General features: G+C 40.0%; 1 protein-coding gene across 3 annotated transcripts in view; it reads right to left on the minus strand.

Annotated features, from left to right (window-relative positions):
• Positions 1-286: 286 nt before the first annotated feature.
• The window catches only part of ANO10 (anoctamin 10), a 125,825-nt gene continuing 106,934 nt past the window's right edge, over positions 287-19,177 (minus strand). For all 3 annotated transcript variants that reach the window (XM_087770616.1, XM_087770604.1, XM_087770598.1), the window contains exon 13: positions 287-1,182. In XM_087770616.1, the coding sequence (XP_087626742.1) occupies positions 1,147-1,182 (36 nt within the window). In that variant the 3' untranslated portion in view covers positions 287-1,146. The remainder of the gene's footprint in view (positions 1,183-19,177) is intronic.

Here is a 19,177-nt window from a genome sequence, read left to right on the forward strand (position 1 = left end):
GGGCCCTGTGGCAGAAATCTGAAACGTGCAAAGTAGGCAAATACCTTAATTATTGTAACAGCAGATTTTTCCAAACAGAATTCCAGCAAGTATCACGGATAGGTAAGTTACATCTACCAAAGATGAAGGTCACAGCAGGAACAAATAAACTGTCTCAAGGTCACAGGAGCAAACACTGTAGATTTTGGTCCTATTACTGTCAGAAAACAATGAAACATCAGGAAAACTACCTTTTTGTGAAATGCAAGGGAAAAAAACCCCATATATTCACTACATACACGAGTACTGGTACATCAAGTATCAAGTTTAATTGATCTGTTACTATCGGTTCATTTAACCAGAAGATCCATTCATACAATACTGCAGTTCAAGATCCAGGGAAGTGATACCAAAATCTAATGTAAATTCAAAAATAAATACACTTCATAAATTACTGATCAGCAATCTCTTTCCCACTGAATGCTTTTTACCCAGCTTTTGAAAAGATTTTAGCTGGGGCTTATTTAGATAACTAGCACACGGGAGTATATTATGCATACTTTATAATATTTAAGTTCAACTATTTCTCAGATCATATAGGGAACAATCGTGTATTTCATTGCGCAATGTATAAAATATTTAAATTAATCTGCTATGTGCAAACAGTAGCTAATAAGCAAGTCTTTGAAATAATACAGGATTAGCTATTGTCATGAAGGAACAAAAGGGGCAATAACCCCAAAGGGACAGTACACTGTGAATGAAGTTTACCTTCTTTTTTTTTTTTTTTTTTTTTTTTTTCCTCTTCTACAAAGTTGCAGTTGAAATCTCTAGTTAGCTTCTGGCTGCTTACTCACAGGATCTGTTTTCAATCGCTTGAAGCATGGTGAGCCTGGCAGATTTCAACCAGACCTAGCATAAGCTGGAGTGCTTTACTTGGTGTTAACTCCACGAACGGTTGCATATAGGAAACAGAGAGAGCAGGAGAAAAGACCTTTTCTTACAGTGTCAGGCAAAGAATATTTACCAAGTATCATATAAGCAGGTGCCACCTACTGAATAGACGGTGGAGTGCACGCTCTGAGAGCTACACATCCTCATAAACAAATGCTCAAGAAGTGCCCGCATTCACATGTGACTGCTTTAGTCATCCTCGTTCCTTCGTGTTTACTCCTTCAGTGACTCAGCCGCAAGCTTCATTTGCTGCGAGAGAAGGGAAAAAAGAAAAGGTACGCTAAGTGCAGTGGTAGCACGACAAATTACACAAAACAGCAAAATCTGAAAGCAGGACACTGTTGAATCCAACTGAATAATAAAATTACACAAAAGAATTAACTCGGGCTTTGGTAGTTAAGAACGCAAGTCTGTTACGCCTGACTTTTACAAATAACAGTTTTAACAGAGGTATTGCTTTTCCCATCAAAAGACTCGGCAAATTATGATGCAATTTGTAGGTTTGTTAATTCTTTTTGTGATGAACGATGCCTTACGCTGAAATTACTGGGCCCAACAGATAAGAAAAAACCCCTTCTCCCTCAGACTCATGACCGGGGGGGGACTGCTGCAAGAACGGCAAAATGAAAAGCCAAAGGAAATTGCTGGTGCACTGGAACCCTCGGCAATCGCTGCGCTCGTGACGGCGCCCGGTGGAAGCCGGCATCGCCACCGCTGCGCCTGGAAACCCCCGACCCCTGCCTCTGGTCGCGCCGGGCGACTGGCGCTCACTTCGGCTCTTCTTCGTTACCCAAAACAACGGCAGTAAGCACAGACAGGTAGAGCTGATGGGCTTCACTGGAAATCCGCTCTTACATTTAGAAAGACATCGATACCAGGCTGGAAGTAAGAAAACTTATCTCTGAATCGCAGCTTTATTTATTAAAATACAAGGTAGTTCTTTGAGATAACCTCCGATAAGCAAAATGCTCACCACAATGAAGGACTCTGATATCAGAATCTCAGACACAAAGGGAATTAAACAAAAAATTAGTAATTATTCCTTGTTATAGCAGATATTTGTTCTGAAGACACGAATGCAATTTGCTTAGTCATTGTGAGAATCTACCTACCCGTGTGCACATTTTTAAGGTACGTTCTTTACAGATGTAAAAAGCTAGTTCACTGTGAAGTCTTCAGTCCTGTAGAGGGTTTTCTTTTATTTTTAGAAAAAACATAACAGCCATTCAACCTCAAATATTCACGTTTTTAAGGGATCTTAACAGCTCAATGAACTCCTGACACAACGCTGCCCCCAATCTCCCACCGCACAAATGTTAAGCTGTAACTGTTATTCCGTATTTCTGCATTGCCCATTTTTTTTGCTGCTGAATTGAACGAAAAAAACATCCTGTGATATAAGAAAGAGGTAGCAGACGGCTATGGTGATACGCGTTATTTCCACTCCTGTTGTTAACCGTTTTTGTTTTCATTATCTGAGGACATCACCAGAGAGATCTCAGTGTGAAACCAGAATAACAATTCCAGGCGTCAAAAATATCTGCTGAGGAAGAGAAACCAGAGCCACCCTTTGAAGCTTCTTGTTGAAGGGGATGTTTCATAACACCGAATTTACAGAGGCAGTAAGAGCGGGGTTTAAACTGTGCCGAAGGCGTCTCTCGCACATCACCTGGGGTTATCAGCTAAGGGTCTTGCAACGTCTGAAAGGCTGGAAACCACCCTGATGTACTGAGAAATAATTACAGTGACTGAAGTCCCCAGAGAAAAAGACTGAGAGACATCAGTCAAGGGAAGGAGACTAGATGGAGACCAGCCGAAAAGACAGGGCGAGGAGCAAAGGCGAGGAGATGCAGAGCGCTGCTGGAATTGAGGAGGCCACAGGCTGGCGTCCAGCGCGACTGCCTCTTTCGAGGCAATCTGGCACACGAGGAAAGAAAAAGGCTGGACGTCAAAAGACGTGAGCGATCATATGAAGAAATAATTTACGCAGCTTCCAACTGCTAGGCAGCTGTGTAGTTTCCACATCATCCACCCAGTGGTGGACAGACACGTGCTTCTGAGTTGAAGTTCTTTCTTTTATGATTGTATTTGATTTTCTACAAATGGCCCAGTACCTATGAGCTATTAGAAAGACAAATAGCTAATAATGCTACCAAAAATTTGGAAGAGAGGAAACTGCAAATACAGTGGACGCTTCCATTCACTTTCTATCCCATAACATAAAGATGTCAGATTGCTTTAACACAGCACCTTCTAACTTTCCTTTGCTGCTAGTCTGTGCCTGTACCCATTCCAACACATTACTCCGCATGATAAAACCCACCTACAATAACCCTTCTTTAACATTTTTACCTGTATTTCCATGCCATCTATAAGGGAAACAAAATTAGTTTGTGATACAAATATTTATATGCTTCTCCATAGCAACAGTGCAGAAAAAAAAGTCATAGCTAAATGCTGGAACACCCATTCCTCTTCTGCTTCCCGATTCACTTATTTAAATAACGTCTGTATAAAACTACAGCATCTTAATTAAAGTGACTTCTTCCCCTATTGTAAAAGCACTAAAAAGATACAGAAGACAGCAACTTAATTCAGTTTGTGATTCATCAAATTCAAACCTAATTCTCTTATTTTAGAAGGATTTTCTTACATTCTGAATGTTGTTGTAATTACACAGGGATTGATGAGGAATGTAGAAAACTAGAAAGGAATTTTTATTCTCTGAGTTCTGCAGGGCTTGCCAAAGTCTGGAAAAAACCCAAGCACATGACTATTAATGATGACTAGATGGGAATCTGGCCAAAAATTCTGTACAAGCAGGACTACTGTCATTTATTTTTGAAGGCCCTCCTAATTTTAACTGAGCTAATCTTATGCTAGTATTCTCTTATGCTGGCAATCTTATGCTAGTATGTTTAAAATATATGACGACCAAACAAATCTCCCAGCTTCTTCAGTGGGCCAGTGAGTAGAAAGACCTCTTAAAATAGCTTCACGTGCTGCCACGGCGCACAGAGCCTGGGCGAAAGCAGTCCGAATGCAGTCACTCGCGTGTTCAGGAAATGAATCATAAGCAATGTGAGAACCCCAAGAGCTGCATATTTCATTTCTTCTTCATAATTTCTAATACAAAAATGTGTTTTGCAGTACCTGGCAGCACCAGGCTCCCCTAAGAGCTATCGCTTCCGCAAGCAACATGTGGTGGCACCATTAGACAGTGAAATTTCTTTGCCAAGTTCAGGCTGAAAAATTTTTAGATTTTTTCTTTTCTTCTACTGCGAAAGGAAATGTTCCTTTTTACTGGGAAAATATTTCTCTAGGACAACATATGGGAAAGGGAGTGTATTCTTCTTTCCTGATACTGAGAAAGGGAACTGACAAGGTACATTTTAAGATCACCTCTCCCCTGATGGCCCCAACAGGCTCACTGACAAACCCGTGGGACTGAGTTAACTACTCCTCCATCAAAAAGACAGTTCTTTCTAAGTTTTAAGCAGTATTTTAAAAATATAGACAAAGGGGTATTAAAAACTTCTCAATCTACTTTTCAAACCTACCAGATACGTAACGACAAAGAAAAACAACGCTCAGCTGAGGGGTATTAAAAGCCTCTGTAAACTAACCAGAGGCATAGTTCAGACATGAGCCGGCTCAAGAAACCGTTCTTTTCACTTACTATCAGCTGAGAGCTACTAGTGAAAGGTTTATGCTTCTGTTTTGCAAAACAGGTGGCTGGTGCATGACAACTGACCGCACGGTCCTGCTCCCCAGGCAGCGGGGCCCGGCTCTGCGCAGCGCGTCGGGGCCCGGCTCTCCCCGCTGCGCGGCTGTTACCAACTTCGTGGGCTGTTTTACGCAGCACACTTCGCAACAGTAGCTTATGCATGCAACACGTAAGCGAAGCATATGTTTCAACTAATATTAGTCGATTGTAGTGGGGCTATAGCGTAGTTTATTCTAAAATTCTGCTGGTAGGAATGGCTCTAAATATTTATCTGCTGTAATTCAATAGATTTGCTATTTCCATTTTATTAAGTTTAAATTTCTTTGTAAAGCACACATAATATAATTAGACAGTACTTTCAGTAGAAATAGCAAAAATTCTTCAATGTGGTTTCCAAATAGGCTTTACCAATTAATTAGATTTCACTACATTTCAACATTAAATTTTTGGAAAGCACTTCAATAAAACATAACCGATACTTTCACACCACAAATACAATTGCATACCAAGCCTGGAAATCAGGCTATGTCCTCTGCGTGTTCACAACCAGAAACACAAATTTTAGTACACAGGGTATTGACTGCAGTTGTCAACACCGGGTAACTCTGCAGTTAGAGGGTCTACGGGAAGTCCGATCTCATGATGTAGTGCTAGGAACAATACTACTTCATATATGCAAGTAAAAGAAATAGGTACAAACATGAACTAACAGAAATATACAGTGAAACCACAGACCTCAACTAAAGGAAAACCAGTTGAGCTGCCAAGGGATTTACCACGAGCAGCGCTCGGGCTTTGTTCGAGCCGCAGCCTCACTGGAAAGCCGGGTCGCTGCTGCGTGGCACGAGGAGAAGCGTGGCCCACCTTCATCTTCAAACCCTGTGCACACAGCGCCCGGACGGCGCGACGCTTTGCATCTCGCTCTGCGCAGGAGGGCTGCTTTGAGCAAGAACGCCGTCCGCCCCGGCGCGAAGCCCCGTTCTGCCCCTGCGGCTGGGAAGCGTGCACTGCCTTTCTTTCACAAACCCTATCTTGCAAATCCATCTGTGACCTTCTTTCTGCACGACAGGATGACAGAGATAACCCAGCATTTCTGCTGTTACCAGCGCTCGTTTCGCACACACTCATAATCTAACAAAACCCTCTCAGCTCTCCTATATGGTTTCTATGGGACAGCCAATGTTTTATCAGGTGGCTAACAGTCTTTGCTTTCCTCACTTCTGGTTCTCTGTTTAATGTTGGTTTCTTGCACTTGCTGAGCCCTGTGTCAAATGCTTAGAGCACCGTTACTTTCCGGTTATGCTTGGCCCTGGTAAGCCAGCCTCTAACTACTCTGAATTTTACCGCTGTGTGTGGTAACGCCAACTGACAATTCAACCACAACCTGAGGAAAACAATTTTAAAAAATAAAAAGCATTTAAGAGTGAAAATCAATGAAGCCAGGAGTTAATGACTCACCGGTTTGGTGCTTTTCCATATACATACTCAACATACACATATATTTGTATATATGGAGAACAGACGTAAACAGCCCTGTAGTTAAATATAAGAAGATATAAAGGCAGATGTTTCTAATCAGCAACTCTATCTTCCACTTTTCCTGTGTTCACCATGTAGAACACAGCATCAGCAGTTTACTGCTTAAAGAAAGCGTAGTGTTACGTGGTATCTTTCTCACTTTCTCAAATTAATTATAATATGACAACATGATGGATAGATATTATTCTTTCCTAATGGTGTACAGTCACAACAAAGGTAGTTTCTTGGGCCTTGAACTGTTTACTGACAACTGCAAGAACTGCGTCAACTTCATCTGTAAGTACCAGTCAGTTACAGAAGAGGCAAATTAACACCTACTTTAAAACTGAGTAAGCCTCTTCCGCATCTAATATTTTATTCTGTGTAAAAGTGTAAGAGCTTAATTAATGGAAATTTGTTCTCGTTTGATCATAATGGTGGTAAGTTGTGGTAACTTCGGATCCAGAACGACAAACCTTCCCTCAAAGTTTCTGCATGGAGCATTTAACACTCTCTGCAGGGAACGGAGCTTAAGGACTTCAGGTCTGGGGTAACTTTTAAGCCTCATTTCTGACCCCGACCAGTTCTTCAGCAACCTCTTAGTTGCCATAGCTGGAGAGAACTGATGCTTGTTTACAGTAGCAATAAACGCCTTCTATACTACTGTACTCCTGTTTATAAATCCACACAGCCACAATATAACATGGAATATGCTTATTTTCAGTAACTCATCCAGTCCAACCCCTTAAGTCTTCTTGAAAGCTATTGATTTCCAGAACAGAGTTCCCCCCCTACTTAAGTAATATGATAGAAGGCTTGTTCTTCAAGACTTGTAGGAACAATTTTGCAACTTCCTTATTTAGCAGAGCCAAGATCAATGGCCCTGTGATGCTGCAAACCAGTAAAAACACCTCTCTCTAAAGAAAAGCCATACATAAGCATTAAACAGCCAAAATGCAGATTTTGGATGAGGAAGTGAGAAGAACTTTAAACTGAAGACAACAAAGAAACAAATGCTGAATTATGTAGCTCTCACAAGGAGGACTCTATAAGCAATTACAATAATTTAACTTTTTGGGGACTGAAAAGTTACCAAGCACTGGAACTATTATTCTCCTTACATCTAGGGCCACATCTGGAATACTGTGTCTAGTTTGGGGGCCTCCAGTATAAGGAGGATACTGATGACCTTCACCAAGTCTAGCCACGGGACACAAGATGGACAGGGAGTTGATGCACATGCCCTGTGAGAAAAGGCTGAGACACCTGCCAAGATCTACAAGGAGGTTAGCAAAAAGATGGAGCCAGGCTCTTTGCTAAGGTGCACAGCAAGAGAACAAGAAACAAAGTGGTCATAAAGAAATAAGAAAAAAAAAAATCACTACAAGGATAACTAAGCACTGCAGCAAGGGCCCAGGGAGGTTTTGCAGTCTCTATCCTTGAAGGTTTTCAAGACCCAAGTGGAAAAAGCCCCAAGCAACCTGGTCTGAATTTGGTGTTGACCCTACTTTGAGCAGGGGGTTGGACTAGAGACCTTCTGAGGTCCCTTCCTGGCTGAGAGATTTTTATTGTTGTTCCTGCAGGAATTGTGGCAGAGAAGTTTGCCTGGGCTCTACAGATCTAGAGTGGGAATCTGCTACAAGAAATAGCAGGTAACAGCAAAAAAATAATTCTTTTCTTTCCTTTCTTGGATGCCTGATTCATGACAGAATACCAAGTTAAAAAAAGCTAGTGTTAATGAAACAGTAAGTTTGCAAAATTAGTAAGTGCAGAGTCAGGAAAACTTGCAGAATCACATAATACGTGCCTTGAAGTATTGTGCCTGGTTAATAGCGCTGTGAGCCATAGCAGACAAAGCAACCCCAGTTGTAGTAGATTTTTTCCAAGATTTTTTTCTGATCTACTTCATATTGTCTCTGATTTAAATTGCAAACTATTAATTAATACTCATTACAATGTTCTTACTGTATTAGTCACCCTTTGCTGAACCTTATTTCAGTTCAGTAGATAGTACAAAAACGTGGAAATAATAGTAGAAGCCACATTAGATAGTATTTTGTTCAAAAGTATAGCTTACGTATTCTGACTCTCAGAACATTTATTTTTATCTTATTTTAGTTCATATTTTTAAAAATTCACTTCTTTCACCATATCTGACCATATAGTCGCAAAGTGAAAGATAAATACACAAAAAGTTAAACACTACGTCTGAACGCCTAACGAAGAGCGTGTGCCCTAACCGCGCTCACGGGATGACAGCCCGGCCTGGCCGATGCTCTCCCCTTTAGCTTATGCAATTACCTCTCGTCCAATAAGCAGCCAGTCAATAGATTTTGGAGTCAGAAACTATTGACTAGCTATGAAAGCAGTGATGCGAAAATATCCAAAGTGACGTGACCTTGACTGTGTCTCAGAGCAGAGGGATGGACTGCGGAGTCCTTCCAGATCTGTGCCTGTCAGTCATCCATTTCTTTCTTTGACCCAGGTCACCAAATTAAGACTTCACTACAGCTTAAGGGGGCAGTTTGTCCCTGGGTTAATAGCACGTCAACAATGTTTTAATGATTTCAGGGTGAGCTATGATAAAATTTATTTTCTCAGGAGTTTTGGATAATGTTAATTACCAGTTTGCAGTTACTAGTTACAATCAAGAGAAAACGGGTAAAACAAACCATTCCTCCTCTCTGAAGTTTAACAAGTTTATGCACCAAGCAGGATGCCCCTGAGCACGCACTTATCCTTTGGAAGGGCAATACCCAGCACTTTCAGGGTTTAACTAGGCCTCTGGATGCAAACCCCTAATTTATGGATAGGGCTGACGCTGAAGCGTAACTGCAGACACAGCTGAGTTAGCCTTACACCAACTGTAACAGCAGTAACAGCCTGGCTAAGAACCAGGCTGCTCAGTGTAACACTAATTTACTCCTTAAGCTCCCATGCTTTGCACTCACCCTGCCTCATGGCTCGGGAGGCCCAGCTGAGAAACAGCGAATCCAGCAGCTGAAAAAATGCCAGCGCCAGTGGCGAGGGACTGGAAGGCACTGGAGTGAGATAGCCAACAGCCCTTCCTCCCCGCGCTTCTGCTCGAATGACGAAGTGCCCGGGGGATGTCAAAAACACACAGCTGACTACAGCTTCTGAGAGAATACACATTTCCCTCTAACGCTTTCAAGACAAGCAAAGCTCTGTGAGCTCTGTACTTCCATTTTTTCCAACTTAGGACTGGAAGGGACCTGCTGGGTTCTAGACACGAGCCTCCCTCGAGTGCATAAACCCAGGCAGCGGTAGAGGTTTAGCCCTGAGGAGACCGTACAACATCTATTCCAGCATTACACGTGCCAAAACCCACACAGTTCTTGCCAACATCCTTTAACAAATTGTACGAAAGGCAAAAGACTAGTTTAAACTATTTAATGCCACAAAAAGAACAGAGGAAACATCAAGAGCGTGAACACATCTCCTTGTAACCCGTGCAACAGCAGGGAATAGACTGTGTGAAAAGCCGAGATGGTCTCTCAAAAGGAATTATGGCCCGCCCTCAGAAGACCAAAAAAAATACCGCGTTAATGCCATTCCTTTCTGGCCACAGATTTGGCCGTCGCTGGAACCCAGGCACACAAAGCCCAGTCCAAAAATTACTAACAACAACAGAAAAAGGCTACTCCTCTATACAGGAAATTAAGTAATCTAGATTGGACTCCAGATAAGAAACAAAGAACCCAGCTTCAGACACTATTGTTGGAAATTTCTATCTGTGATATAAATCCGATATAAAAAGCAGATAAACACGGAGGGCTGTGCTCTGTCCTGCTACCGCACACCAGCCAAAATGCCCCAAGTACAAAATTTCTGCCTGTCTGGTAGCAGGCAAGAAAGTTCAGCCTAACAAATGTGTCAGACGACACCAGAGAAATCAAACAGCTGAACAGTATAAGCAGGAAATATTAAAATATACTTGAAGTATAAACCACATGATTAGAAATTAGACTTCCACACTAAAGTGCTGGGCAGATACATAACAAAAGCAAAGACTCTCTTTAAGTAGTTTTTTTAAAGAAGGAATTTGCCTCTCAGTTTATCTGCCATATCAGCACGGAAAGTGAGTTCAATTCTAAAGTTATCGTTACCACAATACTCAAAAAATAACATTTCACTGCAGTAAAGTAGGAAAAACTAGTCAATGTTGAAATTATTTGGTGAAGAACTACTCTCAATTCTACCCAAGAGTTTAATAGGGAAGGAATCCAAGATCAGAAAACAGAGGGGACCTGCCAGGTCACCCTCTCTGTTTTCCTCCCCAGCTAGAGGCTCTCCTGCCCCAAGTACTTGCCCTTTACTTTATGATTTCCAGTAACATTTTCAGTCTTGTCTTTCTCTTCAAAGATAAGCTTTCTTGCCCCTCCCGGGGGGGATCTGTTATTACCTGCTATTGCCTATTCACAGCCCAGTGAAAAATAATCAAGGTAAAGCTGGTAACCAATTGCTAGTTACAGTCATTTTATAAATATTCTGAAGAAATCAGTTCTACCAATTTTGAAGTGGATCAAAGGTCCCTTTGCAGACACTTTCAGAATGGCTGTGGCACCATGGACAGAATTCCTTCTTGCACCACCGACACCAGCGGCAAGGCAAACTCCCCTTCTGCCAAGCACCCTGCTCCTTGGGAAGACTATGGACACGTGGAAAAAGAGGCAACTTTTTTTCCCTTAATTAAACACTGGGCTAAGCATAAGTATGGCTCAGTTACAGGTATTGATTTCCTTTTAAAAATATATTTAAGTCAATATCTATCTGACCAGATAAAGTCATACACCTGTTCAGATAAAGTCAATTACTCCAATTAGTTATGGTGGATTTATGGTTTGATCTGGCTCAGGAGGTTCTTGAGCTTAGCACAGGCAGAGGATGGGAAAATATTAGGGGGAAATGCATGTTAGCCTTGCTCTTTGCCCTATCCTAGGCATCTGCTTACTGCCACTTTGGGGCCTGGGCTAGAGAAACCCTTGACCTCACAACCCTTACACAGATATACACACGTAGACCAAGGACACATATAGCTTATTAAAGTTGCCAGTTTCATTTAAGATGCACAACTGGCTACGAACCATTACTCTTAGAGAACTACAAAAGATTGTCTAATAAGCATGTAGGAGAGTCAGAATAAACTTTGAATTAGCTTGCACAGATATTTTGAAAATGAGTAAAAGGTTGGTTTGGTAGTTTATAACTCTGCATTTCTTAAAAATGAGTAAAGTTATAACAGCTGACACAGTCCTAAATTACAGGTATAACGATATTTATAAATTACTCTGCTATGCCTGTAGTAATTTTAAACAACCCAGAAAAGGGTAAAGGTCTGGTTTCCTTGAGAGCAATAGCAAAGTTCTCATTTACTCCAGTGAAGCCAGAATTTCCATTTACGTGCTTCCTAGGTTGTGAGTGCACAAAACGCTTTTCCTTTTTTCCAACAAATTAGTGGGAAGAAAACCTCTTTGCTACAGGTTGTTTGCTGCACTTGTTCAGCAGTGAAGAGACGTAGTGCTCGACTGGTAAAGCTCCTGTCCGTCTGTCTGCTCTTTCACTAGAAAAACAAAGCACTCCGGTGAGTTACATCAATGAGATGCTGTACCCGTCAGTACTGCCATGCCCTGGGTGCTCTTCCTCCGTAGCCCCCTTTTCAGAGCTATCTGTATTGCTATCAGAGACCCTAACAAAATGTTGTGGTTTTCTGCCTCTAATACTATCAGCAATTTCTTTGCAAAGCTTCATGAAGTTATTTTGCAATAAAGAGCAAGCTATGGCAAATCAAAATTATATAACAGCTACTATTTCAGGCTGAAGAAATCTGGATTTTTAAACAGCTTTGTAACACGAAGACAAACAATGATCTGTAGAGATGCTGAATATTAGCGTGTACTCTGTTTCTGAGATCTGCTTTAGCGCCTTGGAACACCCTACACTATATAACTGAGCAATTACAGAAAAAGATTTTTAGGATGAGGTTTAGATTGGAAAAAATGTAGGAATGCTTTCTGACTACTAATTTTATTATTTTCAAGCCTTGCCAACTCTATAATCCCAGTTTCTCTCTGTTAACTTAATTTTTGTGCAAAACAATACAGAAAGGCATAAGCAGATTACTTGTAAGAATTTATTTTACTAACATTGTAGTTTTTAGGTTTAGAACTTTATATTAAAACTGTTACCTTCTAAAAAAAAATGTGAATAATTGCAAAAGAGGGTAAGCATACCAAAATTATTCTTTTACTTTTTCAGTATGAAGCTTGTGTCTATGTGGCCTTTCCATGCACAAAATAAGTCAATTTTCATACGCTTTGGTAACACTCCTTATTTTTTCTGCTTTTTCATGTCTGTCAAGTATTTTTGCTTTCTTTATTACAGCATTTTACTCCTTTTCCTTATTTATTCCTTGCTGACTCCCTGTCCTGTGTTCTGCTGTCCTGGTCGCACTCTCTCCCTTAGATTTTTTTTTTTTTTACTTCCAGTTTCTTCAAACCGAGAAATTGCTCCCTTCTGCATCTAAATTCACTGGAAGGTAAGGGTCAAACTTGCTGGCAGAAAAACTGCCAAGAGGCCTGGCCCCAGAGGCTGGCAGCTCCCTGGTGGGAAGAGAGCCGCACTCTTCCTCCCACTCCCATCATCCTGCTCCGCTTTTCAGGAGCGGTGCGAAGGAAAGGGAGAAGAGAGTACTGCTACCACAACCCCACTTTGCTGCTCTGAGGTCCTGCACCAAGCCTGGCAACAAACCGAAGCTTGGAAATAAATGTGTTGAACAGATATATACTGCTTCAGTCCAGCCTCTGTTCTAGGCTGACCTTCTTCTTTTGATTCAATGGAAATTAGAGCTAATGGTGCCAGCTTCAGGGATTAACTATTGTGATTCATGCTAAATTGCCACACTAATTCTATCAGACCTCCAGGCTTTGCTTTGAAATGTTTCTTACACATTGCAAAGTGCTTTTACTGGGTACTACCAGTACCATCACATTCCTATTTCTCAGTTTTAATCTATCACAACAATAAATACATTATCTAGCATGCAACCACAAATATCTAAAACAATTTCTCTTCAACACATTAGCTGTAGCATGTTAAAACTCTGTCCTATTGCTACAGAAACACTGTACAACATTACCATTTGTCAGAAAATTTATGTTCTTATAAATTTTATACTAAGACCTTTATAAAACAGGTTCTTACATCTGTCAAACAAACCAGATTTTAAAAAACATGCCAGTAAGTGCTGTCAAAGGACTCTAAATAAATGCTTAAGACATCATATGATTCTGCATCAGTAAAGTGAGTTAATAGCATCCAGTGAGTCACCTAGTTAATTCACTGTAAATTTATGTGATGGTATAAGAGGGAAGGTGAACACACATTTCCACAGATCCTTCAGGGCAAATCAAATAAGCAAGCTGGGACAGGACAAATAATTACAAAATATTAACAAGCTGCAGAAATTCATTTTCTGCACTTTGAGATTGATAATATGTCAGTGCTCACATGCTCATGTTTCCTTTCTGGCACTGGAAACAACCAGAAAGCAAAGAGTGAAAATTCCGTATACCATTACAGGACCAACAGAACTGCAAATCCCATGGCAGTCAGTTACATCCTTTCCTAAAGTAATAATAATTTACAACCATAGCAAAAGATTTCTTCAATAATCTAAAGCAAACGCCTCTAACATACAAAAAAGGAAAGCACATAATTTTCCATATTAATAGGAAATAACAGTAATTATTAGTGATGTAAGGAAATGCATCAAAGGAAAAGAGTATGCCCAGTAAAAAAATGGAATTGTAGGCTGTGGTTTAAAATAAGCCAGTGTAAGTGTGCATCTACAAAAGAAACTCAATAGCATCCACACACACAGATTCTCATTCTCTCTCTCTGTACCTACATACTGCACCTATAACGTATATAAAAAATATAAAGAAAATGCATACACACACACACAGAGAAGAACAAATAAAGAAGATTTTAACAATGCTAGCTTCACAGGAATGAGCAGTGTCAGTATAATGCCTGTATTTAAAGGGGCATTATCAACAATCTTAATGGAAGGCTGTTAGGTTTTGGTTTCCATGTGTTGTTTTCTTGGGTTTTGTTACCTTGACAATTCTCCTCCTCACGCCTTCTTCGTTTGTAACCTGTGAAATCTCAAAATTGGCCAATATTGCTACCATAATGTTATGGGGAATTTACACTTCAGATCAGCAAAGGAATTCTTCAGCAGACAGTATACCCTAAAGACTAATTAGCATTAAGCATTAATTTAAAATATATATTACATATGTTATTCTATATTACTAAGTATTAATCTCATCTACAAATGACCTTCAAATAATTATATTTGAACTTTGCAATCTTACTAACTTTTGTTCAAAGAAACGTATCCTATTGAAACTGCCATCTGCTGAACTTGCTTCTTGACTTTGTTTGCTCTTTCTGTGACGTGGGAATAGTCACAAATAATATTGGGAAAAATATATAAGTAGCACCTTAACAAAACTTTCTCTCTCATGGAATCTGCAGGGGTTCGACTAAAAAGAAGAAAAGAAGTCTTTGTCCTGTGTCAGTAAATGAGTGAATCTCTTTTCTTGATTTCTGCTGATCAGTGAAAAAATAGAAAAGAAAATACAACTCAGAATTACTAAGATCCATATAAATGCTCTTGTATTAGGTGTTTATGCAACAAACTGGAACCTCCACAGTGGCATTAAAAATAATCTTGTTTTTGAAACACATGGGAAAATTCTTCCGATTCATGAGATAAGCTTAATACTAATTGATAGAGAAAGTAAGCAACTGCTCCCATTAATAGTTACTGCGAAGTTTTAACCATGTTCACTACACTTCCATACGCTTCTCATGGAAACAACAGGACTGATCACTCCCGAAGAAGTAACTGGATGGACTAATTAATGGTTTGGTCTGATAATTTCAACATCTCCAAGTTAAAAACAAGTAAGGGAAACTCTGGGTGTGTCCCACCTGCAGAAGAAAGGTGTCTTCTTACCACATGTGAGCCTAATTTACTCACTTAAGAGTTTCTCAACTTGGCAGACCAGCTAAATTCTGGGTTTGCTCAACACTACTCCTGTCTTTCATTTTCATTAAGATTTACCTCACCACTAGTTACCAAATGTTAGCTAAAATGTGGTAAGAACAGACGTTTCCATCTTCCCAAAGATGACCAAGCCTTTTTCAAGAGACAGACTGACTGATTAATTTGATAGCATCTCTCAAGTCAGAAACGGGAAGGACCAAGAGTCACAAGAAACATATCTTATTTATCAAATTTACTGCTCCTTTGTATATATATAGGAGTACTCTTACCTTTTGAAAAAAAAAACATCAGCTTACAAAGATGCTAAGAAACCCCATCCTTTCAGGGAAACAGACTTCCACAGTTTTTCAATTTATTTCAAACTATTCAAGGAAAGGGGGCACCAACACAGAGTTTCTCTTCAACAAATACCCAGGAACCTTGCTTTGTTTCAGGCAGCCCTGCTCTTCCAAGAGCAGGCAAAATTGCTGTTAAACACCTAGGGCTGTGTTGCTGCCCAATGTTTTTCGACTCTTCTTTTTCCTTCCGAGGTAACCAAAAGCAGTTCGCAGGCAGAATTGTACAAAGCTTTTGGAACCTGATGGCCAAGCAGATGGTGACCTGCGTCTGTAGGACAGACATCCAAAAAGACCTCTGGGGCAGGAACTTAACACTTGTGCATTTTTACAGAGAGCTAAGGCAACAGAAGTCCTAATGTGGGTAAGCCCTCGAAGTGCTACAGCTATATAAACACCGCAACGTAAATAGTTACCTACCACACACAATTCTTTTCTCTCAGTGTCTGGCCTGAATCTTAAAAACTTGGGTTTGGTGAGCCTTTCTGGCAGATGTACCAATTCCTACATGAGAATTACCAAAATAGTTATGAAGACTTTTAAAATCCTGCAACTTTTTCTGATTTCTTTCCTATCAAAAGCTATGGAGTCAGCATGCATGGCTAAACCTTCAAAATATTTTCTTTGCATTGAAACTTAAACTCCTCCTAACACATCTTTGAAAGAATTACAATTGGTCACATTCCTGAAAGTTTGATCAACCGATCTGGACATCATTAGAGCAAGATCACTCAAAATACCACCACATTTTTTGCCTAGCTTTTTTAGAAATGGTTGTGGTATTATCTCCGTTTAGCTGGGGATCAAATGTAATCGGCTTCTGTCCTTATGCAAAATCTCTAAAGAAAGCACTTGTTCTAGTATCAAAAACTGGTTTTCATCTCTGAAAGGAAAAATCCTTGCTTTATGATCTTGAACGTCTTGTTGCTTTTCCCTGGCGTTTGTGGGTTTGGGTTTTTTCCTCCTCCCCCCCAAATGGAGATAATTACTCTCTGCACCTCTCCATCCTTTCTGCTCAGCTGCCCCACTGATTGACTCCAGAGTTTTCTCTGGGAGATGTTCCTTTCTGGCTTGTCCTCTTCTTCCAGAATAAGCCAATACTCTACCAAAATTTCAGTGTCTGACAAGGTAAGAACTTCTGCCCAAACAGGACACATTTTGAGTGTTTCCTCCTCTGCTCTGAGGGACCAAGGAGAGGACACAGAACTGCAACAAACTCTTCAATTAGATGTGCACTGTTGCGGTATATATTGCTCTGGACAGCCTTGCTCCAAGATAACAAGGTAGAAAGTACAGCTGTCGCCGGGCCCAAAGCAATACCCCTGCAGAAATGACCTACCACGTACTGCTTGTACTCCACACACATTCCAACTAGATCTTCCAGGTGAAACAAAAATTGAGGCAGTAGAAAAAAATTAGTATGCTGGAATATGAATGATATTATCATCATCTGAGGAAGCAGATAAAAAGAAAAAAAGATTCTCCTAGGAAAAGAAAAATCCGACAAAATATTCATAGATTAGCTATGCAGCCCCAAAAGACTCAAGAACTAAAGCAATCTCAAAAAAAAAGGGGGGGGGGGGGCAGCAAAGCCTGTAAATGAGAAAACAAACAAACAAACAGGGCAACTAAACTCCTGACCTTTAGATTCTCCAAATGCTTCTTAGGAACGCAAATCTTTCTCTTCTCAATCCTTTTCACAGGATATATAGCCATAAGCAATGCACGTTACACCTACTACTGGGTGAATAACCTAGCAAACTACAGAGGAGCATAATGGTCTGCAACAATTTCTGAAGTTTTACTTGCTGTCAATGGAAAAGAAAAAGAGTACTATAGTACCTTAACTTATGAAATATTCTGTTTGTTTCTACTCCTGCTTTTCCATTTAATATTAATTTATTTTACTAAAACTTTAAAATACAATAGAGCTTCAAAAAGTATTTGTCTGAATTTAGTGCTTTTGCCAGATGTTTTCCTCCTGGCTTCTCTAATCCGTTTTATATGAGCTGGCATCTTAAAAAGCATACTTTGGTATGCAGAGCCTAGCAGTACCACTGAAGCCTCCTGACAGCCTGCTTCTCGGAAGCAAAAAGACATTATCTCACCAACAGACCTGCTCTAAACAGTGTTCTCTCTTGTGTATGAGCTACCTATCGCTGCATGCCATGTTACTTGTAATTCATACAACGGCACATCAGAGAGAACCCACGCTCAGAGTACATACAGGGAAACTTATTCTTTTGTTTAAGCATACAGCTATGTATATAACGGTATGATGCTTTCCATGTATATAAACGAATTTGGTTTTTATGAAAAATCCCTCTGAATATTGGAGACTTCAGTCTCTTATTAAATAAACACAGAGCATCAACATAATATTGCTTCCGTAACACAGCAATACCAAGTCTGATAGATATGCAATGATGTATATATGCCTGTCTACAGAAAGCTACAGTATATGACCCATGATTTCAAAAAGTTCCTAGCAGAATATTATATTGAGTTGACAAAAACATGTACGTCAGACACTTCAGTTTAATATTCATTTCAGGAAGAGAAGGTTAACGGAACTCCACTGTTGTCTACTTTCCAAATTACCTCAGAATACATTTTAGTACTTCCTAATCTGTCAAATGTACACCATCCCATCCTCTGAATAAATAATAAAAAATGGTTACTTTCAGCTTGGCAAATACACATTTCTTGCAGTTTTTACAGCATAGCATGCAATGAATTAAATACACACTAGGCAATAAGTATCTAAAATATTCCCCACACTAACTGAAAAGGATGATGCATACTAATTAAAGACTGACATGCTCTTTGACCCTGTCTTTTCTTGAACACAAAACCTCTCTCATTTCCCAAATGTCAAGTCTGGTTGCTTTTCCACAGAAGCGTATGAGACTTCAAATGCAGCAGAAATGCTGCGTTTATGATACACCACAGGAGAAAGAGCGAAAGAACAGGCAATGCTCATATGTTGACTGTTGTAGACATTCAGGTTAAAAAAACCAAACCACATCCTTCATGAACACGTCAGGCCTCATTTGCTCCATTTAATGGGCTCCTTATTTTGCTTACATATTGAAAAAAACCCTCATATTAGTGTGACTAACCGTCTTGTATTAATTTTTCTTTGTTTGATCACTTCACAATTCAATCATTTCATAGTTCAGCTGTTGTTTCAATGAGATGGTCTGTAACAGATTTGCTGGCAGTCTGAACTACACGTAGGTTCTGTCCAGAATGGCATTTTCCCCAATCTTGTGCTAGAAACAAATCTCATTTAAAGAGAAAATGCAATGGTAATGAATGTATTTTATACATCCATTTCAAGTGCTTCATGATGTATCACCTTACTCTGAGTTTCTCAGTTCTCTAAATATCTGCCTTCCCCTCAGGTTTGTTCTTAATATTTTCACATTTTGTACACACACCAGGAAGACTAACGCATGCTATCCTTATGCAGTTTCACACTGTGGATGCATATTCATAACGAAGTACGGCATGAATACTTTTTTGCTTATCCAGTGCCCAAAGAGTTATATATGCCCTGTCCCT

This window comes from Nipponia nippon, unplaced genomic scaffold (genome assembly GCF_047370975.1).
Source record: "Nipponia nippon isolate SJK-2023a ecotype South Korea unplaced genomic scaffold, ASM4737097v1 scaffold_1, whole genome shotgun sequence".
Classification (NCBI taxonomy): domain Eukaryota; kingdom Metazoa; phylum Chordata; class Aves; order Pelecaniformes; family Threskiornithidae; genus Nipponia; species Nipponia nippon.